The sequence below is a fragment of the Cervus elaphus genome, chromosome 19 (genome assembly GCF_910594005.1).
Source record: "Cervus elaphus chromosome 19, mCerEla1.1, whole genome shotgun sequence".
In the NCBI taxonomy this organism is placed as follows: Eukaryota; Metazoa; Chordata; class Mammalia; order Artiodactyla; family Cervidae; genus Cervus; species Cervus elaphus.
The window spans coordinates 74,907,341-74,934,541 of record NC_057833.1 but is presented as its reverse complement, the minus strand read 5'-3'; the positions used below and the strand labels follow the sequence as shown (position 1 = coordinate 74,934,541).

The following is a 27,201-nucleotide window of genomic DNA, read 5'->3' as shown; positions in this document are numbered from 1 at the left end:
TGGGCACTGGGGTCTCTCAGAGTCCCCAGGAGATGCCAGGGTTGAGAACAATTGATTTCGTTTCCTACACAGGACAGCTGGTGCTGGTGGTAAAGAACCCACCTGCTAATGCAGGAGATGTAAGAGATGCGGGTTCAATCCCTGGGTTGGGAAGATCCCTGGAGGAGGGAATGGCCACCTACCCCAGTACTCTTGCCTGGAGAATCCCAAGGACAGAGGAGCCTGGTGGGCTACGGACCATAGGGTCTCAAAGAGTCGGACACGACTGAAGTGACTTAACACACACACAGGACAGCTATAATTCCCAAGAGAGAAGTTTATTTCCAAACTCAAATAGAGGGTCTCTGTGTTCATATACCTCTGTGGCATTGTCTTCAGGAGGATGCTCTGGTTCCAAACCGGGGCTTGTCATCTGCATCCTGGAACATCAGAGCACATAGTTAACTGTGACCACGCTCACCAGAGGACAGCTCTCCATGTCCAAGCCATTCATGGCGGGAGGCAGTCTTCTCAGTGATGCAGCCAAGAGGGCAGGTGCTGGGTGCTCAGTGCCCGAGGGGCTGCCAGTGCTGCAACCTGCCACCCTGTTTTCCAAATTTCTGTTCTCCACCAGAAGAGAATTCTGATATCAAGAAAGAGATGTGGCAATGCTTTGTGATTTTCTTGTTTTTTTCAATTTAACTGCATTTTGAATATAGCTTGCACAGTTTATAGTGTGAGTGAGTGATAATCACGCAGTCATGGCTGACTCTTTGTAACCCAATGGACTGTAGCCTGGCAGGCTCCATTGTCCATGGAATTCTCCAGGCAAGAATACTGGAGTGGGTGAGATAAATCAATAAAACCTGTTTGATTATGTGGAAAGTCTGGAGTACATAGAAACATCTCTTTTTAAATCTTCGACCTTCATAGTGCCTTTATGAAGGACATTTGTCAGTCATCCTTGCTCTGACTTGATGTCCCACCCTGAGTTCTTTGCTTTAATGGTGATAAACTTTAAGGATGTCCAGAATCAAAATTTATGAAATATTGGAAGTTTATGAAGTTTAAAATAATATTGTTTGTGATCATGTCCTTTGTGAACTTCTTGAAAAATACAGGATCATGTAAAAAATTAACTGACATTTCATACAAATTACACATAATTCTGGGGCTTCCCTGATAGCTCAATTGGTAAAGAATCCACCTGCAATGCAGGACACCCCAGTTTGATTCCTGGGTCAGGAAGATCCACTGGAGAAGGGATAGGCTACCCACCCCAGTGCTCGTGCTTCCCTTGTGGCTCAGTAAACAATCTGCCTAACAATGTGGAAGGCCTGGGTTGGGAAGATCCCCTGGAGAAGGGAAAGGCTACCCACTCCAGGATTCTGGCCTGGAGAATTCCATGGACTCTCGTCCATGGGCTTGCAGAGAGTCGGACATGACTGAGTAACTTTCACTTTCACACATAATTCTACCACTGAGTGATAATCATTGTCAATTTAGAATTTAGCTTCTTTTTCCCTAAAAATAAATCCAATAGTTAACCTACTAAAATAGGTTTATATTTAAACATTCGATGAGAGCATAATGAAAATGCTTTTGAATGATGTTTTATTGCTTAATGTATCATAAACACTTTCTCATGTCTTCAAATCTCACAACCTTTTTTGTTTTTTGCAACTGCAGAGTATGTCTTTTATGTGGATGTACTTTAGCAATTTTTCTCAATAATGGTGTGACATTAATTTTATCATATAAGTATTTTTCCACCTCGAAAAGTATTTTTCGCAAATAGAGTCCTAGAGTTGAGTCAAAAGATTTTGCATGTCTTTGATTACTATTTCCCAAAACCACATGGATGCTAATGGCCGTAAAGCAATGGCTATGTGAGGACATCATCCAAGGCATACCCACCTCCCAAATTGACTGCCTGATAACATGTTTTTTCTCTTCCCTTCCCTTTTTCTGCGGTGTTCGTCTCCAGGACCCAGAGATGCAGCGTCTACTACTGTCGGATGGGAAACACTCTGGCCACCAGAACCACGTGGTCATCCTCCCGGCAGACGGTGGGGGCGGCATGGCAGCCATCAGCTTCACAGGGGCCCTGAAGATTCCCGTGAGTACATGAGCCTCTCAAAAGGGGGCATTTGTGAACAGTGAACAGTGTCTGTTTACTACAAATTACACATAATGCTGTGAACAGACACTGGGCTGTTGATAAGTTTAAAAAGAGAAATCCATGATCATATTATCTATACATTAGAAATCCAAATGCTGTCCTTAAGTGGCTCAGTTTTGTTCAATTCTTTGTGACCCCATGGAATGTAGCCCGCCAGGCTCCTCTGTCCATGAGATTCTCCAGGCAAGTATCCTGGAGTGGGCTGCTATTTCCTCCTCCAAGGGATCTTCCTGACTCAGGGATCGAAACTGTGTCTCCTGCATTGGCAGGAAGGTTCTTTACCACTGAGCCACTTCGGAAGCCCATAGAAATCCATAGCATGAACCAGAATTGCAAGCAGATCAGCTCAAGGCTGAATAAGGCCGCAGTGTTTTGTTCACCTGTTAATAGTTATAAAATATATTACATATGTATGTGATGGATGTGAAATCCATGAGCTCCCAGAGCAGAGCATCCTGGGAGCTGTGCAAAGGGCTGGGAGCAACTGTGTTCCTCTGACGTGGAGCTGTGGAGGGGGACAAAGGCAGGGAGCCGAGAGCAGAGAGGGGAGGAGGGGGAGAGCACACTGGCCCCTGGGGGCCACGCTCTAGAATACCTGGCTCCTGCCGTTGGGTGCCTGTTTAGGGGAACAGATGCAGGCAAGGGCACTTCCCTCATGCTGGCCTCGGGGAGAATTGGAAGAGGGAATCCAGAGGCTCCATAGCAACTGTGCTGAGCTCAAAACCCAACAGTGCACCCAGATCCTCAGCATCATGGCACACAGTGAAGGAACTGAGAACTGCTGCTTTAAACAGAAAGTTCTGCCAGCTCCCAGATGAAACTGAGCTGCTGAGGACCCGGGAGCTGGTCTCCTGCCAGAAGAGACATTGAAGGTCTGGCCTGGACTCTCCAGAGTCCCTAACAAAGATCTCTGGGGGGTTGGCCTGGAGGAGATGCTAGTTCTAAATAAAAGTTATTTTTTAAATGTTGTTAATAACAAGTAGTGACTTTTCTGTTCTTACTTTATTGTGTAGCTGGGTCAAATACTGTTGCTAAAATTAAGGTGCCCACCATTAGTAGAAGTTGGGTGGAGGCGAGAACAGGCTTCAGAACCCTGGCCTGGCCCTGCCACAGGCGGGCTGGGCATGCCCGGTGCAGGTGGTCACCACTCTAGGCCTCTGCTTCCTCACCTGTAGTGCGGGCTCGGCCACTGCACAGCTAGCTAGTGCTGTTCTCGGGGTCAAATGAGATCATTAACTACCCAACGGGCACAAGGTCACACACCTGGTGAGCGTGAAGTACATTATACACACCTCCCACGCTGGGTGTGGCTGTGAAAACGTTGTGTAATTTCCAGAGCACTGGCATGAGTTGCATATTGTGTCCTCCGCTTGGATTTGAAGCGTGTTCATAGCTATGCACTGTGATAGCCTGGGAGAAGCAGCCAAGGGGTCGGTTCCTCAGTGTTACCCAATTTCTCACGCTCATTTCCCAAGTGACCCCTGGACTTGCTATCCCACAAGGGCCACTTCTTTCTAAACGTAGACACAAAATGGAATATGTAAGCATTTCTCAATAGCCATGAGACCCCAAACCTCAGTTTCCTCATCAGAATCTACATTTCTCTTCTGGGTATCACTGTCCAACTGCTCGCTGCTTGAATTAAACACTTGAGAAGCAAATGCTGATAGAAAGGAAAGTTGCTTTAACCAGAGTACCAGCAATCAGGGAGGAGGACTTGTGTCCCCAAAACCAACTCCGAAGAGGCCACAAAAGTTTTTAAAGAGAAAAAGAGTAATCTTGGTTAATCACCAAGATGAAGGATCAGGGCTATCATCACTCCCACTGCCTGCAGGCTTATCAACTCTCCATGATCTTCCTCCAGATGCTGTATTGTTCACACAGTTTGCTTGTGAGATTACTGAAGGGGAAGCCAAGGAGGAAATCTGGTCATCTGTTAATTATTTATTCTTCATTTTTACTTCTTTGATCTAGGAAAGAACTGACCAATTAGGCAAAGTATTGTGTGAGCCAAAGATTTGAAAGATCTGGCTCCAGCCAGAAATGAGTAGAGTATGCGAGTAACTGGTTTAAGTTTAGTTAAAATGTAGTGGGCAGTGATGCAGCCATGAAATTAAAAAATGCTTGCTCATTGGAAGAAAAGCTATGACAAACCTAAACAGCGTATTAAAAAAGCTGATGCATTGCTTTGCTGACAAAGGTCCATATAGTCAAAGCTATGGTTTTCCCAGTAGTCATGTGTGGATGTGAGAGTTGGACCATAAAGAAGTCTGAGCGCTGAAGAATTGATGCTTTTGAATTGTGGTGTTGGAGAAGACTCTTGAGAATTCCTTGGACTGCAAGGACCAGTCCATCCTAAAGGAAATTAGTCTTGAATACTCATTGTAAGGACTGATGTTGAAGCTGAAACTCCAATCCTTTGGCCACCTGATGTGAAGAGCAGACTCATTGGAAAAGATTCTGATGCTAGGAAAGGTTGAGAGCAGGAGGAAAAGTGGGCAGCAGAGGATAAGATGGTTGGATGGCATCACTGACTCAATGGACATGAGTTTGAGCAAACTCTGGGATATAGTGAAGGACAGGGAAGCCTGGCAGATTACTGTCCAAGGAGTCGGACAGGACTTAGGACTGAACAACACCAATAACAACACGTTATAGCTTTGCTAAAGGGACAAGACAAAAGGGGCCTCCTGCAGAGAGCTCCTCCCTGCCAAAAGCTGCTTACAAATCCTCACTTGTCAGAACATCACTCCAGTTCTATGGGATCATGGGCCAAGGTCCATCTTCTGTCCCTCCCTCTCTTTCAGGGCGTGATAGAGTTCTCTCTGTGTCTGCTGTTTGCGAAACTGGTCAGCTACACGTTCCTTTTCTGGCTTCCACTCTACATCACAAATGTAGGTGAGTACCGTTGCTAGCAGCACAGCTGGGAAGTTCTGTGCAAGGGCTGTGACCAGGACTCCCTTTTATCCACCAGTGTCTATAAACTTGGGAAGGAGAAAGATGCATGATGCTCTTGAATCACATAGCATGATTAGTAGAAACGTGTAGACAAAGAGAGGTAGATGTGGAGACAATGAGATGGCTAGATGGCATCACCAACTCAGTGGACAAGAATCTGAGCAAACTCTGGGAGAAAGCAGAGGACAGAGGAGCCTGGCATGCTGCAGTCCATGGGGCCGCGAAGAGTCAGACCCAACTTAGCAACTGAACAGCACAGACAAAGAGAATTCAGATAGGAATGTTTTATTGCCATGATGAGAACCTAGATGGAGTTTAAAGGGTTGACATGGTGTACCCCACCTGTGGCTACTGGTTACCCAGGGGGCTTCCTATCTGGGGCAGCCTGCTTTTAAATTTAGGCTGCATCTGACTTGGTCACAGCAGCTGGTGAGCAGGGAGAGAGGCCCTGGGGATCTCAGATAATACAGCCTTCATGACTGACCTGGAAATCGCTTCCTGGAGCTGAGCTCTAACTCTGGGGGAGCAGACGGCTTGTCCTGCATTTCAGAAGTCCAGCAGGGCCTAAAGCTGTAGGTTGCTACACAGCAGACCCATTTGTAGTAACAGCCCCTGTGTCCTGGGCTGACTGCAGGAGAAGATGGGAAGGACCAGCAGTTCTCAGAGGAGAGGTCCCTGTGTGTGGGCTGCAGCCACAACTGAACAGGGATCCAGACAGTCAGGAGGGCCTCTGGGCCCCAGAGTCAGGGATTTCGAGGACAAAGCAAAGAAGCCAGGGTCCCTGGGAGGGGCGTGCTCTAGTGAATGTGAAAAGAGGAGAAATTTGGGACGTGGGGGCTCTAGAGCACAGACCACATGTCCCCAGTGTAACTGAAAGCGGGGTGGGGATGCTCACTGCTCAAAAGCTAATAAAGAGGCAAGGTTGGTGGAAAGGAAAGTTTGTTCTATTTTGGATGCTGGCAACAGGGGTGGGGTGAGGGAGTTGCCTGTCCAAAGGCCAACTTCCCCCCATTGATGGCCAGCCAGTGGGCAAGAGCTTTTATAGATGGAGGCGGGGCTACATGCAGAAACAGCACAGTCAGCTCTGACAGTCATCTGGATACTGGTCATCGGTGGTCTGACCAGGGTCATCTTGATTGTTTTCAGTGCAGTTAATCTTCAGTTAAAGGTCCGGTTAGCCAAGGCTATGGTTTTTCCAGTGGTCATGTATAGATGTGAGAGTGGGACTATAAAGAAAGCTGAGCACCGAAGAATTGATGCTTTTGAACTGTGGTGTTGGAGAAGACTCTTGAGAGTCCCTTGGACTGCAAGGAGCTCCAACCAGTCCATCCTAAAGGAGATCAGTCCTGGGTGTTCATTGGAGGGACTGATGTTGAAGCTGAAATTCCAATACTTCGGCCACCTCATGTGAAGAGCTGACTCATTTGAAAAGACCCTGATGCTGGGAAAGATTGAGGGCAGGAGGAGAAGGGGACGACAGAGGATGAGATGGTTGGATGGCATCACCGACTCAATGGGCATGGGTTTGGGTGGACTCTGGGAGTTGGTGATGGACAGGGAGGCCTGGCGTGCTGCGGTTCATGGGGTCACAAAGAGTCAGACACGACTGAGTGACTGAACCGAACTGAATCTTCAGTTCCAGGATCGGTTTGTTCCCGTGTCCTTGAAGCCGGTTCTTGTAACTGTGGCAGCTTGTGTCACGACTACAGCCTGGTCATCATGCAGTTAACTTCTTCCACCTGGTGGGGGTTTCAGTGTCTATAAGACAGCTCACAGGAGATGGCCCCGATATTATCTATAGCCCTTGAGGAGGTCCTTGACTTTGCTTAATAGCTACATTATTATTGTTTGGTCTCATTTGACTGTGTTCTTTTGTTTCTGAATTTTCTCACTGCTCTTTAAGTAAGATTAAACTTACTCTTTGGCTAAAGCTTTTCAACAGACAGAAGACAGGTGGAGGACACGGGGTGGGGGAAGGACCATAAGGTCCTGCTCCGTTTCACTAGCAGTGTTGTAAGGACCAGCAGAGAGGGACGTGAGCCCGAGGCCGGAGGGCAGAGTTTCTTAGGATGGGAGTCGGAGGCAGCGAGGGGACCATCCAGCGTCAGCCAAGACCCAGTCTAGGTGGGGTTTGGGGACACAGACTCCTGCGCTGAGCATCCTGAGACCTCGGCCTCCTTCTCTGGGGGAGAAGGTTCCAGCCCCTCCCAGGTCTGAAAGCCGGGGTGTCAGATGGTCTGTGTCGAGGGGCTCCCATGGGCCAGCCCTTCCCCTAGGCATGGCCCGCCTCCCTGAGTCTGACCTCGCAGCTGCCCTGAGGGGACCCCGAGCAAAGGCAGGGTGACACCTAGCAGAGCCAGGTGAACCCTTACCTTTTGGTTAGGAGTGTCATTTTTCACACTTTCTATGTGTCTGCCCACAAAGCGCACTCCTCTTTTTCCATCTACTCTGATAATTACTATTTTAATGCTAATCTGATCTGCTGCCGCTGCTAAGTTGCTTCATTTATGTCCAGCTCTTAGCGACCCCATGGACTGTAGCCTACCAGGCTCCTCTGTCCATGGGATTCTCCAGGCAAGAATACTGGAGTGGGTTGCCATTTCCTTCTCCAATGCATGAAAGTGAAAAGTGAAAGCGAAGTCGCTCTGTCGTGTCCGACTCTTAGCGACCCCATGGACTGTAGCCTGCCAGGCTCCTCCATCCATGGGATTTCCCAGGCAAGAGTACTGGAGTGGGTTGCCATCACCTTCTCCGCTAATCTGATCATGTATCTCATAATTGCTGCTTGGTTTAAATCATGCTTGTGAAACAAAAGAATGTTGTGTGTGGCTTGTACACTGCTGCGGCCTTCTCATGGTGACATTCTGCCATCATTTTTTTTTAAAACTTTTAATTTTGTATTGGAGTATAGCCGATTAACAATACTGTGACAGTTTCAGACGAACAGCAAAGGGACTCAGCCATGTATGTACTTGTATCCATTCTCCCCCAAACTCCCCTCCTATCCAGGCTGTCACAGGACATTGAGCCGCGTTCCCTGTGCTATACAATAGGTCCTTCTTGGTTATCACTTTAAACAACCTGCTGTCATTCTAATAGATCACCTTGATGTCAAGAAGGCCGGGGAGCTCTCCACCTTGTTCGACGTGGGTGGGATCTTCGGTGAGTTTGTTTCCTCTTGTCCTACTTTGACAAAAGCCTTCACCACCGAGGTGATGCATGGACACCCTCAGCCTGGACGCTGTTTGACTTGACTTCCTACTGGGAGGCCCCCGGTGTCTGGCCTCTGATAGCAGGTCCCTCCCCATCCTGGGCTCCCTGGGGACCAGGCTACCTGGTGGGCGACAGACTGGTGATGCTAGGATGCTCCCAGGCAAAGGGGCTTTGGGGCCAACCTGTTCAAGGGGTGGAAAGGGCCCAGGGAAGAGGTCCTCCGCTCCTTGCTGCTGTGGCAGGGCGGGCCCTGCTTCCTCCCCACAGGGCCCCGCTGGGCACGTACACCCCTCAGGACCCTCCCTCTGCCTTGCAGGTGGGATCCTGGCAGGTGTGATCTCCGATCGCCTGGAGAAAAGGGCCTCCACCTGCGGCCTGATGCTGCTGCTCGCGGCCCCGACGGTAAGCCCGGCAGCCCCTCCGCCTCGTCACGGCCCCCGCACCTCCGGAACAGCCCCCCTGTCCTCCCACCCGCACACCTGCAGCTGCTGGCGCAGCTCCTCTCAGGGCTCTGGGACCTGGTGTCACCTCCAGCCCGCTCAGTGCCCCCCACTCAGCCTCCCCTCCCCCAGCCCCCTGCACGCTGCGCACCAGCGCGGCTTCTCCCTCCTCCCTGCCTTCACATGTGCGTGTGTGGGCTGGTCTCTTTGGGGTGCCCTTCCCCTCCGCTCCCCTCCCCCTAGCAGGCTCCTGCTCATTTGTAGCACCCCCACTGTGGCTGCCCTACCCGCTTCCAGGGAGCACCACCCCTCCCCCCATAACCCAGGTTCCATTGCTTTTCAAGTGTTTAGTTGTGTGTGACCTTGGGCAGATGACTCTCCCTCTGAGCCCCAGTTTCCTCATCTGAAAAATGAGGATGCCGGCAGCAGCACCTCACAGGGTGAAGGCGAGGGTCAAGGGGAACATGGTTGTACCATCACTGTTTCTGCAACAACATCATACATAGTGTTATTGCTCATCAACTTGCACTGACTCCTTTGCCCATCTGCCGCCCCACTGGGCTGAACAGAACCCAGTCTTCAGTCACCCTGGGGCCCTGGACACTGCCCAGCACAGACACTCCAAGAACCTTGACGCAGAAGCACTGACTGGGGTCCCCTCACCAGGGCCCCTCACCGGGCCCTGACGTTCAGGGATTATGGCCCAGGAGGGGACACGGGGCTCGGGGAGAGTTGCCCCAAACCCAGGGTCCTCCCCCAGGAGCTCATGGCAGGGCGCTCCCCGGTTTCCAGCTCACTGGGTGATCAGACCCTACATGTCTGTGTCCAGCCTGGGGACAGTTTGCAAGCATCTGGACACCTGTCTTTGGACAGCCTGCCAGGGCAGCATGGCCTTCCTTCCACTGTCTGGTTGCTGCCCAAGAGTCACTTTTCAGAAATACATTTTCCTGGGAAATCTCTCAGCTACTCATAGTAAACCTTTGTTCCTCTCCTGTTTTGACACCATTCACAGCTCTACGCGTTCTCCTCCATCAGCAAAATGGGGCTGGAAGCCACCATAGGTGAGTCTATGAGGTCTTTCTTTCCTTCAGACATTTTTTTGGTCCACACAGCTTTGTAAGATGAACTGAAAAATCAGCAAAGAAGCAACGATGCAGCTTGTGCACTGTGGCTAAAATCATCCCTGTGTTCCTCCTTAGAGGGGGTACTTTCAGAGGAGCCCATGGGGATCCTGCCTGCAGAATTGAGGCCACAGGCTTAAGGGCCAGTGAGGGAGAGTGCAGGTCCCAGGGCTGGCCTGTGAGAAGTCCTGGGTGCCCAGTGCAGGAGCCACTCAGAGAAGCCCACATCCCCGGGAAGGCAGCAGGCGGAGCTGTGGTCCCCAAGTCCTGCACCCCCAGCATCACAAGCCCGGGGGCGGCCTCCCCTCTGAGCTGCTGTCAGCTGCCACTCGGCACAGTCTCTGTTTTTAACTTTCCACAAGCAGCTCTATCACATTAAGGCTCTGACACTGAGTAAATGCTTCATTTGGTCTCACAACCCAGCAGAGGGGATTGATGGGGATGCCATTAAAAGTTACCCAGAGGGCAAATTCTAGACACAAGGGGCCCATGAAGTGACCCATTAGTCCAGGAGCTTCCACACAGAGCAATGTGACCCAGAGGGTGGTTCGGGAAAGTGAACCTGGGGTTCACCTAACCTGGTTAGGAGACCATTTCGGGAGTGGGCACAGTGGTCCCACCCATCGGGGACTGAGCTGTGCTGGGGCCTCAGGTTTCCTGGGAGTGGCTGTCAGCGGCTGCGGGCAAAGAGAGGAAGCCCTGTCTGCTGCAGGCGAGGCTGTGGTGGTGGCAGCATCAGGTGGTCACACACATCACGCCTGTGGTCACGTCTGTGCTCGTATGTTGGGGTTCTCACTTCCTCTCAGCACGGCTTCTGCTCTCCAGGTTCAAGGAAACAGGGGCCAGGTTCTCTGAACATGGTTTGAGTCTTTGGGAAAGTGTGATTAGACCTACAGCCATCTCGGGGCAAGTTTAACGGAAGATGTTTATGACGCTTGCTCCAGCCGTGGCCACTCCCTGGTGGTGTGGGCATCTTCCCAGGACTGGCCCGTGTCCAGCTCAGGGCAGGGCCAGCGTGCAACGCCAGGATGCCCAAAAGGGAGAAGCTTAGACGGTGGACACTCCCCCAGGGGTCTGTTCTGCTCGCTGATTCCCCCTCTTGGTCTCTGCTTCCTGCAGCCATGCTGCTCCTCAGCGGGGCCCTGGTCAGCGGGCCGTACGCGCTCATCACGACTGCCGTGTCCGCCGACCTGGTGAGTACACGAAGCTTGTCACAGAGCCGGGGCCAGACGCTGGCGGGGCGGCCACCTCTTCCATCACAACTGTTGTGATGGGTGGTCTCTGATAGTGAGATGGTCTGTTTCTATGAGCACTCTTGTCCAGACGGCCAGTAAGGATGCTAAGAGTCTTCTGAAACAGATAGGGGACATGGCCGCCTCATCCTATAAACCAGTGGCCCAAGGCCTGATGCCAGCGTCTGGCTTGCTCCTCTGAGCCACTCTGGCAGCCCTGGAAGCCAGTAGCTGTAACCCCTGGAGCCCACCCTTAGGGCCTCAGCAGAGTCCAACCCGCCGTGGGTGTCCCACTCTGCCCAGCCCTCTGCTGGTCCTGGGGACTGCAGGGACAAGCCAGGCGGGGTCCTGGCTCTGGGAGGACATGCTCCAGAGAGGAGGCCAGCGTAGTAAAGAAATGTTTACTGCACAGGGTGCTGAATTCCATGCGGGGCCGCCCCGGGCCTGGGGATCCACGGGGGCTCCAGGAGGAAGCACTGCTGACAGGTGGGCTTTGACTCCAGGCCAGAGGGACCCGGAGGCGGCAGGGCCGTCTCATCTACCTGACAGGAAAGACAAGACATGTCACACGGGAGCCACGTGTGGACATCGCAGGATACACGCACTACACTGAAGTACAAAGTCCCCTGATAGGAAGTAGTGTCCATAAATAACTGGGAGAGGAGAGGCAGTGTCCTGTACAGAAGGGCGTAGGCAGGTCCTCTGCCCAGGGGCAGGGAGCCCACCTCCCCTGTCCTCAGGGGCGGGCTGAGCACAGAGATGTCCTCCTGCAGAGGACAGTGTGGGGAGAGGGGATCAAGTAACTTCTCAGGGGAGAAAGCCAACAGCGCCCCCCCTTCCACCAGGGTCACAGTCAACACCAGCAGGGAGGCATCAAGCTAATGCATGGATGTAGGGTGAGAGGTGATGCCCACAGTCCATCATCTCCATGGTCTCCCTCCCAGAACCCACACCCATCCAATCACGGGAAACAAGGAAAGTCCCGGAAACAACATCTGCAAAGCTGTCACAGCCAAGAGGAGCCCTGGGAGACACATGGACTAAATGTCCTGGGTGGACTCCTGGGACACAGATTCAGTTAGACACTAGATAAAAAGCCAGGGGTCTGAAAAAAGCATGGATTTTCATGAGTGAGGCATCAATATCGGGTCATTCATCATGATAAATGTAGCCCAACAGTGCAAGGTGTTAACACAGGGCAAAGTGGGTGCAGAGCTTGTAACAGCTCTGTCATCTCTGTGCACATTTTCTGTGAATCTAAGATTGTTCTAAATTAAAAGCTTATTTAAAACCACAAGCAGTTCCCGCACGTGGTGTACAGACTTGTGGGAGGGAGGCCAGGCTTCTTGGCCGTCTGTCCAGCATCCCTTCCCCACACCGGCTCCCGAGCACCCTCGATCTTTTCTGCCAGCTCCAATGGTCAGCTTGGGGATAGGACGAGCACCATTCGTCTTTTCATTTTCCATGCTGGATCAGTGATGATGCCAAGGAAAGACTTGTTTATTGAAGAGAATTCTAAGAGTTCTTTTAACTAGAATACACTTGAAAGTGTTAGTCTGTCAGTCATGTCCAACTCTTTGTGACCCCCATTGACTGTAGCCCACCAGGCTCCTCTGTCCATGGGATTGTCCAGGCAAGAATACTGGAGTGGGGACTGGGGATCTTCACGAACCAGGGGTCAAACCTGGGTCTCCTGTATTACAGACAGATTCTTTACTGTCTGAGCTACCAGGGAAACCAGAATGCACTTCGACAAGTATTAATATCTCTGATGGTTTTTTACTATTAAAAACATTTGAAGCTTTGCATGCTTTTCCAAGATGAGTATGGGATGGAGTAGAACTTCAATCTCCTGATGGAAAGACCCCACGTTTTGCTTTGCACAGTGATTTGGGTGGATTGTCATGCAGGAGGCGAAAGTTTATTTTGCACTCTGCCATTGCTGGGGCGTGTTTCACACTGATGTTCCTTCTTCTCCAGGGGACACATAAAAGCCTAAAGGGAAACTCCCATGCCCTGGCCACCGTGACCGCCATCATTGACGGAACCGGGTCTGTAGGTACGTGGATGTTTTAGCCCAAGGAGAGTCATCATGGTCCAAGGGGAAATCATGTCATCACATCTAGCTAGGAGACACCCAGGATTCCAATTGCTTTTGTGTTATCAGGATCAGCTGGCCTTCTTCTTTTCTTTTCTCTTATTTTTTAATATTTATTTGTTTGACTGTGCCAGGTGTTAGCTGTGGCATGCAGGGTCTTTAGTCGCAGCATCTAATTGTGGCATTTAGCTGTGGGATCTGGTTCCCTGACCAGGAATTGAACTTGGGCCTTCTGCATTGGGAGTGTGGAGTTTTGACCACTGGACCACCAGGAAAGTCCCAGTCCTTCTTAAAACATGAGCAGACGCAAAGCACATGCCAGCCCTGGAAAGTGAGCCGCTGGCCCTGCCGATCGTCTTTGGTGGGAGGCTGCCAGAGGAGACGTGGTGTGTGGCTGGCAGGTCAAGGTTTCTTCATCATGAGAGGACATGGCCCCAGGTTTTCCTCCAAGCCAGCAGTGGGAAAACTGGCTCACAGGCCACTGGTCTGCTGACTGTTTATCACTGCCATTTCAAGGAGGATAGAATTCTTGCGTGAGTGCATGTGGGCTAAGTCGCTTCAGTTGTGTCCAACTCTTTGCGACCCTATAGACTATAGCCCGCCGGGCTCCTCTGTCCATGGGGATTCTCCAGGCAAGAATACTGGAGTGGGTAGCCTGCCCTCCTCTAGGGGATCTTCCCAACCCAGGAATCGAACCTGCATCTCTCTTTTACATGTCCTGCATTGACAAGCAGGTTCTTTACCACTAGCGCCACCTGGAAAGCTCAGATAGAATCTTACTGAAAGGTAAATGACAGGTGAGCTGTGGGTCCCAAAGCTCATGAGACGAGTGTCACCAGCCCCATCAGGGGTCTTGGAGAGAACACAGCAGCGTGTTCTGAGGAAAGAAAGTGGGTGAAGCAAGCCCCTGGCCCCTGTGAGCTGGGCCCATGGGACCTGGTAACAGCAAGCCTGTCCTGATCCGAGAGTCAGGAAGCTGACAGCGATGTCCTTGAACCTTCCCGAGGCTCAGTTGGGGAGCACGTGCTCTGGGACCACTCCTGCCAAGACCCCGAAGCTGCCTGTGCTCTGCGGAGCCTGGAACTGGAGGCGGGAGGTGGGCTGGTGTGGCCCGCACGGCTTCTCCGGGAGGTCTCGGGTTGCATCCTGGCGTGTCCCTTCCCACCACTAGTGCCTGATGCCAGGGGGCAGTGAGAGAGAGGGCAGGCCAGGTGGGGCAGGCCCTGGGGGCCTGAAATACCCTCTAGCAGTAAAACAAGCCTTTGCTGGATAAAGGTGGCTCTGTGAGCATAGCTCTGCCAAACACTGGCCTCTCCTCGGCCCTCCTTGTCTGGGGCCTGCAGACCCCTTCCCACGCAGACTCAGGGCCTCTCTCCTGGCCTACCCTCCTCTGGGGCCCATCCACTGTCTGCTCTGGACTGTCCTCTCCCCGCTCCTGGTGGGAAGCCCCAGGACAGGGGTTGGTTTCGTTTTCTGCTGTGTTCTCAACCCCCAGGTGGTGCCCAGGACAGAGCGGGCGCTCAGAGTGGTCAAGGAGGGCATTGCTGGGTGGCTCTAAGGCAGGAGATCGCAGGCAGGCCTGGGGGGTGGGGAGAAGGTCTCCCATCCAGGCTGCTGGGTTTGCAAGTGAGGGCTCAGGGGACAGAGGCCTGGGCCCCCCTCAGCCCTCACGGCTCATGGGGACAGGGCCCCCCAGCTCCTACTCCTGCCATACTGTGACAATGGTCACCACTCCGGTGTTTGCCAGGAGACCATTCCCTTTGGGGGCTCCTCTTGCAGCCTTTGGGAGGAGTCTGGGGAAAGCGCTGTGGGGGCGGGGCCGTGTCATGTGACAGATGTCCGTGGCCCACGAGCCTGCTATCCCGGCTCACGCAGCACATGAAAAGCTTCTGCATGCTGGAAGACATGAGGTCATCAGGAGACTCGTGGGCCGAGCGCGGTTCTCGGGGGCTGAGCAACCCCGCAGCATCCTCCCCACTTTGTCTGCAGAGCCCTCTGTCTGAGTCCAGGGGCTGAGCAACCCCACAGCATCCTCCCCGCTTCATCTGCAGAGCCCTCTGTCTGAGTCCAGCCCCTGCTGCCACTGTGACACCCTTTTCTGAAAGCAGACAGAGCTCAGCTAGCGGTGCTGACTGATTTTAAAGCAGGGGATGAAGGGTTGAAAAAGAGGAAATGATGAAGCAGCTGGAAGGCCACGTATTTCTTGATTTCCTTCCCAAAACAAGAGGGAAGCAGAAGTCCTTTGCCCAAGGTGGAGGCTCAGCATCTATGCACTGGGGCAGCTATGCACTGAGCCACAGGAGAAACCAAAGCCCAGCTGTGAACTCCTCCCACCCCCACGGAAGGACGGCAGGGGGCGACTCAGACCACCTCAACCTCTACACTCCTCTGTGTTCAGTGCTGACCATCCAGAGCCATCATTCCCACCCATGCGTCAGGGTCTGGCTGGACTCGAACTCCCCCAGGCTGTGCCAGCCCCAGTGCACAAGGACCCTGGAGGTGGTCGCCATGGAAATGGCACGCAGGCTCGTCCACCACTGCGTCTGCCTCGTCGTTTCTCTGCTTAAGTGCTGCCCAAGGACACCCAAGCCGAGCAAGGCTCAAGTGGGAACACACAGTTTCAGCAAAATTCCGGTTCTCAAGGGCATATGCCCCGATATGTTTGTTAAATGTCGTAAATGTTGGTTCCTTTGGAGGCAGAGTTTGATTGATTATAAATGAGCCGAAAGTGCTAGCCTGCCCAGTCATGTCCGACCCTTTGCGGCCGCATGGACTGTAGCCACTAGGCTCCTCTGTCCATGTAATTTTCCAGGCAAGAATACTGGAGTGGGTTTCCAGTTCCTCCTCCAGGAGATATTCCCGACCCAGGGATCGAACCCGGGTCCACTGTGTCGCCTGCATCACTGGCAGTCTCTTTACCCACTGAGCCGTCGGAGAAGCCTCATGAGCGGAACGCCTTCTTGCAGTTCACCGGAGCTGACGGTTCCAGGGATGTGTATGATGTGTTCACAGTGCTGAGCACTGCACCCCAGGAGCTGCAAGCTGGTTCTTTCTATATGTTTATGCAATTCATTAGAGCCCTGACGTTCTTCAAGTTCATTTTCATTTTCTCGAAGTAACACATGATGTCACTTGAGAAACCAGATAGCCTTAGAAACTATCCTCAGTCTAAACTTAGAAACTATCTAAGAAAATATCTGAACTTAGAAACTGCACTAAATTTAAAATGATAGTTGCCTGCCCACGGCACCCTCCAGAATTGTCTCCAGAGTCAGGGTCTTCTAGCTCTGTCATCACCACAGGAAAGCCTCTTGTTACCCTTAGCAAGAACTCCATCTCTGACCTCTGGTCTTCCCCCTCAGAGGTCCCCAGCTCCCTGTATCTCTGTAGCCTCTCTGCATCCCTGCTCCCACCCAGCCTGGAAACAGATGCCCTTGATCGCTGGGAAACTGTGGTGTGTTTTTGACAAGTTTCCTCCACTGTCTTCCTGGAAAACTTAGCGGACAATGTTTAGCTTTCTGGAGTCATCCTTCAGTTCTCTTTTCTTTGTCTGCCTGTGTCTTTGTTCTTTTCCTCCATCTTCTCAGAGAGCCTCTTGGCTTTCCTTTCCTGCTTCCTCACTTGACTTTTTATCTTCACCGTCACAGTGTTCTATTCATTGGTGTCATTCTGACCTTTTAATCCCTCCTGTTCTTTCTTCTTGGATGCGGTGCTATGGGATTGAATCCTGGGCAGTCGCTGGTGTTAGATGGTTTTCAGACATAGACGTGGGGGTTTCACACATTTCAACTTCATTCTCTGGTTCTTGTGAGTGTGACACGCTTTCCTAGGAATGTTTTTCTCCCCGGTTTGTTTATTTCCTCCAGGTTCCCCTCAAACCAGATTATTTTCTTTCTTGTCGAGGCTTTCCTCTGATAAGAGTGAACCTTGGCTGTCTCCTCGTGTATTCATGTTTAAGACGGAGCTTAATCACTCATTAAAAGGCTTTTCTGCGCAGCAGGCATGGGGGAGTGTGTAAACTGTTGGTCTTTGGGGTCTGAGTGGGGTCTGGAGGAGGAGACCCCCAGTACCCCTGGGGGTGTGCCCCAGCATTCCTGCTGTTGTGAGGGAGGGGGCGGTGTGAAGGATTTTAGTTCTCCAACCAGGGATCGAATCTATGCCCCTGCAATGGAAACACAGAGTCTTAACCACGGGACCACAGGGAAGTCCCCTTAATGTGTGTGTGTGTGTGTGTGTGTGTGTGTGTGTGTGTGTGTTAATTACGAGTAAGGTGCTAGGGACTCCCTCACGTTTACTGGGCCTGGGTATTTGGGTGGTCGCGGTCCAGCGTCCTCTGCACACAGCACCACACGTGTCCGTTTCCTCATTCCAGGAGCAGCGCTGGGCCCGCTGCTGGCAGGGCTCATCTCCCCATCAGGATGGAACAACGTGTTCTACATGCTCATGTTCGCAGACGCCTGTGCCTTACTGGTGAGTCGCCTAGCTTTTCCTCCAAGGCTTTCACAAGTGTCTCTGTGGTTGTCACAGTCAAACGCTAGGGACACTTTTTCCTGCGGATTCCTGCCACTCCCGGGGGACTTTGGGCCGGTGACGTGTCCCTCAGTGTTCCTGGCCCAGGGCTTTTTCTCCCTCCGGTTTTGATGCATCCAGAGTAGCAGCAGGTAGTTTCCAGCAGGATGGGCGAGAGGTCAAGAGCAGGGGCTCCCTGGCCTCGGACCCTGAGCCCGTCAGCTGTGAAGGGTTGGGTTCGTGTATGACTTGGTGGTCCCTGAGCCCCTCTGCTCCCAAGCGTCCGCCTGTGAAGTGGGTGGCAAGGGGACACCAGGGACAGGATCACTGTGTTACTGTGAGGATTAAAGTCCCACCCCGTGCCCTGGCCATTCCCACATCCCTCCTGCCCGCGATCAGCTGTGCTGGGGAAGCACCTGATTCCCGCACCCAGAGGATCTCCGGTCAGAAGAGGAGCCGGGGCTGCTCAGGCAGCACTGAGCATTCCGCTCTCTGGGCCCCGTGACCTGTCCCCTCCTGCGTGAGAAGATCGGAGGGTTTCCTGGGGATGGCGAAGACCTGTCCCCACAGCACAGTCCTGCGGGGGCCACCTATTAGAGCAGCCACCACGCTCACCCTTACCACTCACCCCACACCAGGTCCAGACCTGAAGCCACCGTCTCCTCTCAAGTCACCTGGATAAGTGAACGTTTACCCCAGCACAAATGAGTTGAACACCTTGGAAGTTTATATTTTCGTTCCCAGAAGCCCTAAGTCACAGCTCCCCAACTTTATACACAATCAGATACCAGCTCTCAGCTTATGAACCTGTGAGGTGTGCAAAGCAGTTCCTCAATTAAGCCCCTAGATCATTTCTGCCAGGTAGCAGTGAAACTTCCATAATTATGGCTATTTAAAGACAGAATATTCTTCTATTTCAGAAATAATGTGTGTGTATATATATATACATACATATATGTGTGTATATATATATATATATATATAACATCAAACTTCCTTTTACTGCACAACTAAACTCATTAGAAAGGAAGGGACATCCCCGGGACCCAGAAATGTAGAGACTACATGAAATATGTACCCAAACTGACGCTGTGCGGTTATACCTCCCCCACCACGGTCCCTACCCCCAGGTGCTGGGCTGGCCCAGGATGGGGAGCTGGAAGTGGAGACCCCCTCCTCAAGCGCGAACCCTCAGGGAGCTCTGGGTGCAGTGAAAGCATAAACACACACGCACACTGGCCCAGAAGAGAACCGGGATCTGCAACTTCTTAGCCTGCTCCCCAGACTGGGGGGAAATCCTGGAGAACTTTTAGCCACAGGCCTGCCTACAGTAACCTTCAACTTTTTAACTTATATTGTGTAAATATTACACAATAAGTATGTAATACTACCAAAAAATGAGTAAAAAATGAGTGTTAAAATACGCAAAAAATGAGTATTACAAAGAATGAGTAAAATTGGTCCCGGAATACTGATATACCCGGTTCTTTGGCAGAAGCAAATCCCAAATCAACTGAGAAAGACAAACCTCGCCCCAGTGGCCCGGGGTCCCACAGCTGTCACCCTGCTGCAGACTGGCTCACACCCCAAATCAGGAAACAGTAGGATGGGGTGCTGTGATGGGGTGACAGGCATAACAGACAGACCCCCCCGCAAAAAAAACACGGGTAAAAGGGTCACCAGATAATCTAAAAATAAACATACTTAGCATGTCCCTGGTGGCTCATTTGGTAAAGAATCTGCCTGCAATGCAGGAGACCTAGGTTCAATCCCTGGGTCAGAAAGATCCCCTGAAAAAGGGAATGGCAGCCCACTCTGGTATTCTTGCCTGGGAAATCCCATGGACAGAGGAACCTAGCGGGTTACAGTCGGTGGAGTCGCAAAGAGTCGGATACGACTTAGCAACTAAACCACTAGGATTATCATACCGAGTTTGAAGTAAGTCAGAAAGAGAAGGATAGATACCATATGATATCATTTATATGTGGAATCTAAAATACAACACAAATGACTTATCTATGAAACAGAAATGGACTCACAGACACAGAGAACAGACATGTGGTTGCCAAGGGGCAGTGGTGGGAGGCAAGGATTGGGAGTCTGGGATTAGCAGAGGCAAACTCTTATGCAGAAGACAGATAAACAACAAGGTCCTACCGTGTAGCACAGGGAACTGTATTCGGTCTTCTGGGATACACCATAATGGAGAAGAATATTAAAAAAGAATATATGTGTATAAACTGAGTCACTTTACTGCCCATCAGAGACCGGCACAACATTGTAAACCAGCTACATGCGCGCATGCTCAGTCGCTTCAGTAGTGTCCGACTTTAGCCCTCCAGGCTCCTCTGTCCATGGGATTGTCCAGGCAAGAATACTGGAGTGAGTTGCCATGCCCTCCTCCAGGGGATCTTCCCGACCCAGGGATCATACTTCAATTTTTAAAAGATGAGAAAAACAAGAAAACATTACTAAAGATGGCAAAGAAGAAACCAAATTCATTCAAAAGAACAAGAGCTAAAAAAGGCAGAGCTGGTGAGATGCAGGTGTAAGGAGATCATCCAGAATGCAGCCCAGAAAGAGATGGAAAACACTGGAGAGCAGACAGAGCCTGGAGGCCCTGTGCCACCTGGGAGGAACTCTAAAGGAGGAGACTGCAGAGGCCAGGACTCTGAAAAGAGCTGAGAACAAAAGCAGCCCCTGCGACGATGTGCAGACATGGACTGGGTGCCAGGGGCGCTGGGGGAGGATCCAAGCAGACGTGCAGGCTGGCTGATGGACCCCTACCAGCTGACAGAAGACGGGCTTGGAAACCCGGACCCTGACTACAAGAGACACACCTGAAATGTCAAAACAGAGAGGACGAAAGGGAAGACTCACACACATGACAGGCAAATAATAACTTTGAGACCGAGGGACCAGCCAGGTTAGATGAGAAAGCCACAGTCACTGCAGGAGAGAGAGAGGGCTTCAGCAGGCAGCTCAGCGGGTCACCGAGGACATGTCTTCAGCCTGAAAGATCAGACGTGCCCCTTTCTTTGCGGGGCCACAGGCCAGTTTCCCCTCCTTGCAGGTCTGAGGCTGGACCGCAGTGGATCCAGCAGGTCACCCTGGGGACCTGAGGACTGTCCAGCCGCACTCACACCTGAGGGCCGTGCTCCCCAAGCCTCGGGCCTGCTCCTCAGTCTCCAACTTTGGTCCCATGGGGCTGTGGCCACCCAGGTGGTCTCTGGGCCTGGCAGGTCCACTCACTGCAGGCATTGCACACAGAGGCCACTTTCGTCCTGTCTGAGAAGCTGGTGTTTGCCCTTCATAATTGTCACTGTGGCTCACAGGCACCCCGGCCCAGAGCAAACGCTCGCTTGTCCTTCCTCATCTCCGTCCTCTTAAGCATCTGCTTTCTGTGGTCACGGGCCCTCCCTGCTACGGTTTTGCACATATTGGACATATTGCACATATTTGAATTCGTATTGAGGAGACTCCAGCTCAAACTCAGCAAGGCAGTGCTAAACCATGGGGTCTAGAGGTTCAAGTTCACAGGATCGATGTCTTTAGCCAGAGTGTGACGTAGCCACCCAGACTGCTTGGAGCATCTGTCAAGTCCCCACCCTCTGGCTCAGCCACCGAGATCCCAGGAGCCCCGCGTGTAGGTCGGTCCTCAAGGAGAAACACCCGTTGTCTTCAAACTGCACGGCCACCATACGAGGCACGACTAAGCTCCTTCCTGAATCCTCCGAGTCTAAGAAAACAAACGTTTCTGCTCCCAGAGTCTGCCAGTAGACTTGGCACTTAGCAGCTCATGTTTTATTGAAGGAGCCCCTCAAACGCTCCTCCAGCCTCCCCACTGCCAGGGCCTCCTGAGCTCGGGGCGCCTGCAGCTTCCCTAGACAAGGGGCCAGGAGAGCCAGGACTTCCTCGGGAGCCCCTCTCACAGCCCTGAGCAACTCACATCGTGGGGGTTCCTCCAGGGGGGTGGGGGGTGCACAGCACTTAGAGAAAGACTAGGTCTGCAGCTGCAGACGGTCCCACTGAGGGCAAGACCTCACCGCAGGTTGGGATGTGTACACAGACTCCGCCGTCTTGGCAGGCGAGGGCCGTGAGGGAGACGAGGGCAGAGCTGTTCTGGGTCTACCCTGAGACCGCGGGGCAAGCACAGGCCTGGGGCTGGGGCCCAGCTGTCCCGGGAGCTTCCCCAGGGGCAGCAGGGGCCTCTGGGGACAGTGGCCAGTGAGCACTCGCCTGGCCTCAGACTCCCCCCGGCCCCCCCAGTGTCACTGTGACAATGGGTCGCCTTGTCCTTTTTTTCCCTTGGATATTTTATGACTGGTCTGGTTTCATTTAAACAGGCATCCTTCTGGCTGAAATCTGGCCTGGGGGCCTTATTCCCAGGAGCACGGCCTCCACCGTGACGCACAGGTCTATGTGACCGTCTGCCCTGCCCTGAGACCAGGCCTGCAGGCAGCTGTTCCTGAGGTGGGGGTCGGGGGTGCCCGCTGCTCTACTTTAGAATTTTACATTCAGAGGCACGGGGCAGCCCCCCTTCCCCATCATGTGACACAGGGAACCACAGACATGACGAACTGGAACTTGAATGCCGAGCTTGTTGGGCAGAGTGACAGCAGGGCGCCCACCCAGGGTCTCCCAGCAATAATGTGGTCTTCTCTTTGCTTTGGGCACGTGCAGTTTCTGATTCGCCTCATACACAAGGAGCTGAGCTGCCCAGGGTCGGCGACAGGAGACCAGGTTCCGTAAGTGTCCCCCCGCTGGCACCCCACGCATGCCCATCGCTTACTGCCCGCTGCCACACCTCACCCAGGGTCCCTGGCACTCTACACCTCACTCACTCTCATTCCTCCTTTCCTAATAAATACCTGGTGGGGGTGCGATCCAGGTAAATCTTTTCTCAAAATAGAGTGAAAAGTATGGGGAGTTGATTCAGTTGTTCTTGTCTCTGGGCTGCAGCTTTGGGACAAACGGCAGCTCCCGGGCTCTGCCTGGCTCTGCCCCCCTTCCTGTGTCCTGTCCCCTCCCCTCTCCCCAAGGCCAGGGGAACGGGAGGCCTCAGGAGTCCCCGGCAGAGGGGGAGAAGCGGGCACCTGGGCTCTGCGCTTTGGCGGTGAATTGAGTGCCGCAGGCCAGGTAATCAGCTGCTTTTTCTTCCTCCTCTTCCAGGTTTAAGGAGCACTGAGCCCTCGAGTCCCATGAAGGAAGGCTGGGCCCATCCTTCACAAACTGTTTTTCAAGAAAAAGTTCAAATAAAGGATCCTGTGTTGAAAAGAATGATTTACCCTTGCCTTTTGCACATTAACCTGGAAAAGACACACAAGCTACCTTGAGAATTCCTGGTACCGTGTCAGCTGGGCCGTGGGGTTCGGGCCACGGGAGGGGAGCCCATGGGCAGTGCTGGCTGCCACCCACTGAGTCTCTCAAGCAGACACCTCCCGGGCGCTGGGCGGCCGCTCCACGTCCAGAGTGAAGGCGGCCAGGACTGGTGTGGCAGCCAGGCCAGCCCTGGTCTCTCTCAGGTATTACAGCACTGATGTCGAAGCAGGTGGAGCTCTGATGACAGGAACGCGCCGGGGGACAGTAGGGACGCTGCACGTGGTGGGAGAGCAGGCAGCAGAGACGCCTCTGCAAGGACAGAGCTGACACCTGCGTTCACACCAACGCGGAGCTCAGACCAAGGATGTCCCCAGCACTTCTTCCTGCTCTTCGCCCACCCAGAAACGGTCCAGGGTGGACTGCGGTGAAATCATCAAAGACTTCGGACAGGCTGGAGGGCAGATGGGCCACCACGGAACCCCAGAGGTTCCTGTCGCTGGAGCCCCAAAGGCCATGACTCCACTGGCCCCATGAGGGATTGCCAGGAGGACACATGAGGTCAGGCCTGGGGCTGGAACTGGCCGGTCCCTCCGCCCAGCCCTCTGTCCCCCCTACACTGCAGACCTGGGCCTGTCCTCGGAGACTCAGCACTGGAGCGGATTTATTTATTGAAATGTGTGAGGTATTATAGAAGCTTAGGAGATGCAAGTGGCGCCTTGTTATTTATTAAGACAAACTCCGGTTGTTCTCTGGCCATTTGTTTCCTCAGTTGTTGCCCTTTGAAATAAAATGTTTAAAAAAAAAAAAAAACTCAGGCAGAATGTTGGTTATTTCTGCTCACATCGCCGTTATATTCAAAAAAGAAAACTTCCAGGGAGAGCGCGTTTCCTTGGTTTTCTCAGGGTTGGATTCAGTCTGTGGTTTTGCAGCTGGAAGCAGAGGCCATTTCCAGCAGAGAAGGGGTCACCCAGAGACGGGCTGGGACCTGGGACCCTTTGCTGCAGAGCTTGCACCTGGGCGAACCTCTCCTCCAGAAACAACACAGAGAAACTAAAAGGAACTAAAAGTAACTGTGCGTGTGCAGCTGGGGCAAATTCTGGACAAAAGATAAAAAAAGACCAAAAAACCCAATCGCCACTTCTGAAGAGCAGGGAGCCAAAGGAGGATTGAGCATGCCCCTGCACTCAACACCACCTAAGGGCTGAGCAAGCCACCTAAGCCGCCCCTCTAGCCTAAGCCCCAGACACACCTGTCCCCCTCCCCTCACCCCAAATAAGAAAGCAGCAAGCAATCAGGGAACATGTTAACTGTTCTCACTTCCCACTGCTGTAGCAGGAGCTCCAATAAAGCCTTGCCTGAGTTTCTTGTCTGGCCTCTAGTCAATTTGTATTGGTCATGGGAGGCCAAGAACCCTGGTCAGTATCAACCCTGCTCGGGGACAGCCCCCAGTCTGCACATGGTCCCCACTCTCCAGGGAAGGGAGGCAAGGTGAGGGTTCTTCTGAATGCAGAAGTCCTCACAAGGAGGTTTGCTATTTTATTAACAAAACTTACATACTTGGTAGGTTTCCTTCTACTAAAGATAACATTCCCATTTGTTAAAATGTTGGAGAAGACTCTTGAGAGTCCCTTGGGCTGCAAGGAGATCAAACCAGTCCATCCTAAAGGAAATCAGTCCTGAATATTCTTTGGAAGGACTGATGCTGAAGCTGAAGCTCCATTACTTTGGCCACCTGATGCGAAGAGCTGATTCATTGGGAAAGACGCTGCTGCTGAGAAAGATTGAAGGCAGGAGGAGAAGGGGATGACAGAGGATGAGACGGTTGGATAGCCTCACAGACCCAGTGGACGTGAATTTGAGGCAACTCCAGGAGATAATGAAGGACAGGTAGCCTGGTGTACTGCAGTCCGTGGCATGGTAAAGAGTCGGAAACAACTGAGCAACTGAACAACAACAAAAAGTGGATTCCATACAGTTCTGCACGGTTCACTCAGCACATCCTTCTCTGCTCCCGCTCTTCCCATCCTGTCTCCTCCTCTGCCTCTGGCCCGCAAGCCCAGGACATATCCTTCCTGTCCTCCCTCCCTATCCTGGGCTATAATCACCCTCCCCTCCTGCCTGGTCTCTAGGAATCGCAGCTGCCTGAGTTTGTCTGTGTCCTGCGGACTGCAGGCCTCCTTGCTGCCACACAGCCCCTGTCCTTCTTTAGACACTAAATTGCATAAACAAGGGCGGGATGAGACTGATGTAATTGTGCTGCTAAGTGATGCCCAGGGAATTCTTTTCTAATAAAATCTGGAACCCACTGCCCTCGCCTCAGAGCACAGTTCTCTCTGGGGCCTGAGCTGGTCAGACAGCCAGATGAGGTCTCGAGTTGACCCAATTCATTTCTGCACCTTCCCCGAAGAAGAGCCATCCTCTGCTATGGTTCAGCAACAGGAAGTTTTTAGGACGCGGTCACTGTTTTTCCCAACTCGGGAGACTAAGGTGTTAGAAGAAAATCTTCCACCACCCACGAAGGAAGGAGGGCGGCCTCCTGAGCCTGCCGAGGGACAGGAGACAGCTCCCTTGACGGCCCCTTTAGAGAACGATTCGCGCACACACTATTGCTTAAAGCAGTTTAGCTGAAACAGCCTCTACCCGTGAATGGAAGAGTTCGTCCTGACTTTTAAGGAAAAAAGTATATGATTTCAATATAAAAATACATCATCATTTCACCCGGAGCAGTAGCTGAGATAATATCCTTCTGCAAACAGCCTGCCCGAGGTGCCTGCCTGCTTGCATTCATATGGAAATAAGAATTCTGCCTTTCATGAATATCTATGTCAGTGAGATTTTCCTATTCAAATCCACAAAAAATGCCCCATATTAAAATGCAAGCTTGTGAGAGGGGCAAGGAAGGAGCCAGAGAAGGCAAGGCTACAGTCCTTCAATCACAAAGGAGAGAAAAACTTCTCCCAGAAATTTGCCATAATAAAGAGCCCCCCAGGTATAAAACCAGAACCCCCCTCCAATTGCCAGCTTATAAAATCTAGTAAAAATAAATTACCAGGAAAAAATGAGCTAGAAAAAAAATACAAGTCATAACTTTTTATCATTATGTTAGGTAGTTAGAATAGGGAAAATGAGTCCAGAATGGCAGTGGCTAAAAGACCTGGAAGGGAAAAGCCCGCGAAAATAGAACAAAGGAAGGTCCGAGGACCGGACTGAGAACCTCAGATAAAACAAACAACGCTCCTGCTTAAGCCCAATTTGCATAGGACAGGCCCAGGGACAGAGAAACATATAAAAAGAGGAGCCAAAGCGCTCTCTCTCTCTCCCGCGCGATGGGGCGATCTCTTCGCGTCTTTGGATCGACGTGCCCTCATGCCTCGAAGATGGATTTTCCTGCTATTATCTGAATAAATAGAGCTGTAACACTGATTTATTTAAGAGCTATAACACGGTCTGTCCTCTGAGAGCTGTGACCCACCGAGGGGGCTTCAATGTCCAAATTTTTGTTGTGACGAGACAAAGAACCGAGGAGCATACACTCGCCTGACATCTAGATTCAGTATACATAAAACCACTCTGCCAAATTGCTGTGGAAGTTTGTGAATGCTTTACTTCTGTCTCTGTTTAGCTTTTTTTTTTTTTTGAAAATTTCATTGGCGTATAGTTGATTTGTAATGTGTTAGTTTCAGGTGTCCGGTAAAGTGATCCAGTTATACATATATTCTTTCTTTTTCAGATTCTTTTCCCATATAGGTTATCACAGAATACTGAGTAGAGCTCCCTGTGCTACAATAGGTTCTTTGATTATTTTTTTAAAAGATATTTTCAATGTAGATCATTTTTAAAGTCTTTATTGAATTTTTTACAATATTGTTTCTGTTTTATGTTTTGGTTTTTTGGTTGTCAGGCATATGAGATCTTAGCTGCAGGGACTGAACCCACACCCCCTGCATAACCACCGGACCACCAGGGAAGCTTCCAATTATTTTAAATTTGGTAGAGTCGGACACGACTGAAGTGACTTAGCAGCAGCAGCAGCAGCAGTGTGTATAGGCTTCCCCGATGGCTCAGCAGTAAAGGATCCACCTGCCAATGCAGGAGATTCAAGTTTGATCCCTGGGTCAGAAAGATCCCCTGGAGGAGGGCATGGCAA

At 51.7% G+C, this 27,201-nt stretch overlaps 1 protein-coding gene across 4 annotated transcripts in view; it reads left to right on the top strand.

Moving 5' to 3' along the window:
- The window catches only part of SLC37A1 (solute carrier family 37 member 1), a 72,597-nt gene extending 49,585 nt beyond the window's left edge, over positions 1–23,012 (top strand). For 3 of the 4 annotated variants that reach the window (XM_043874226.1, XM_043874227.1, XM_043874225.1), the window contains 10 exons: positions 1,967–2,098; positions 4,969–5,059; positions 8,219–8,281; positions 8,649–8,734; positions 9,785–9,833; positions 11,013–11,086; positions 13,106–13,184; positions 17,596–17,693; positions 22,416–22,480; positions 22,905–23,012. In XM_043874226.1, the coding sequence (XP_043730161.1) occupies positions 1,967–2,098; positions 4,969–5,059; positions 8,219–8,281; positions 8,649–8,734; positions 9,785–9,833; positions 11,013–11,086; positions 13,106–13,184; positions 17,596–17,693; positions 22,416–22,480; positions 22,905–22,920 (753 nt within the window). In that variant the 3' untranslated portion in view covers positions 22,921–23,012. The other variant, XM_043874228.1, reaches the window with a different exon arrangement.
- The last annotated feature ends 4,189 nt before the right edge of the window (positions 23,013–27,201 follow it).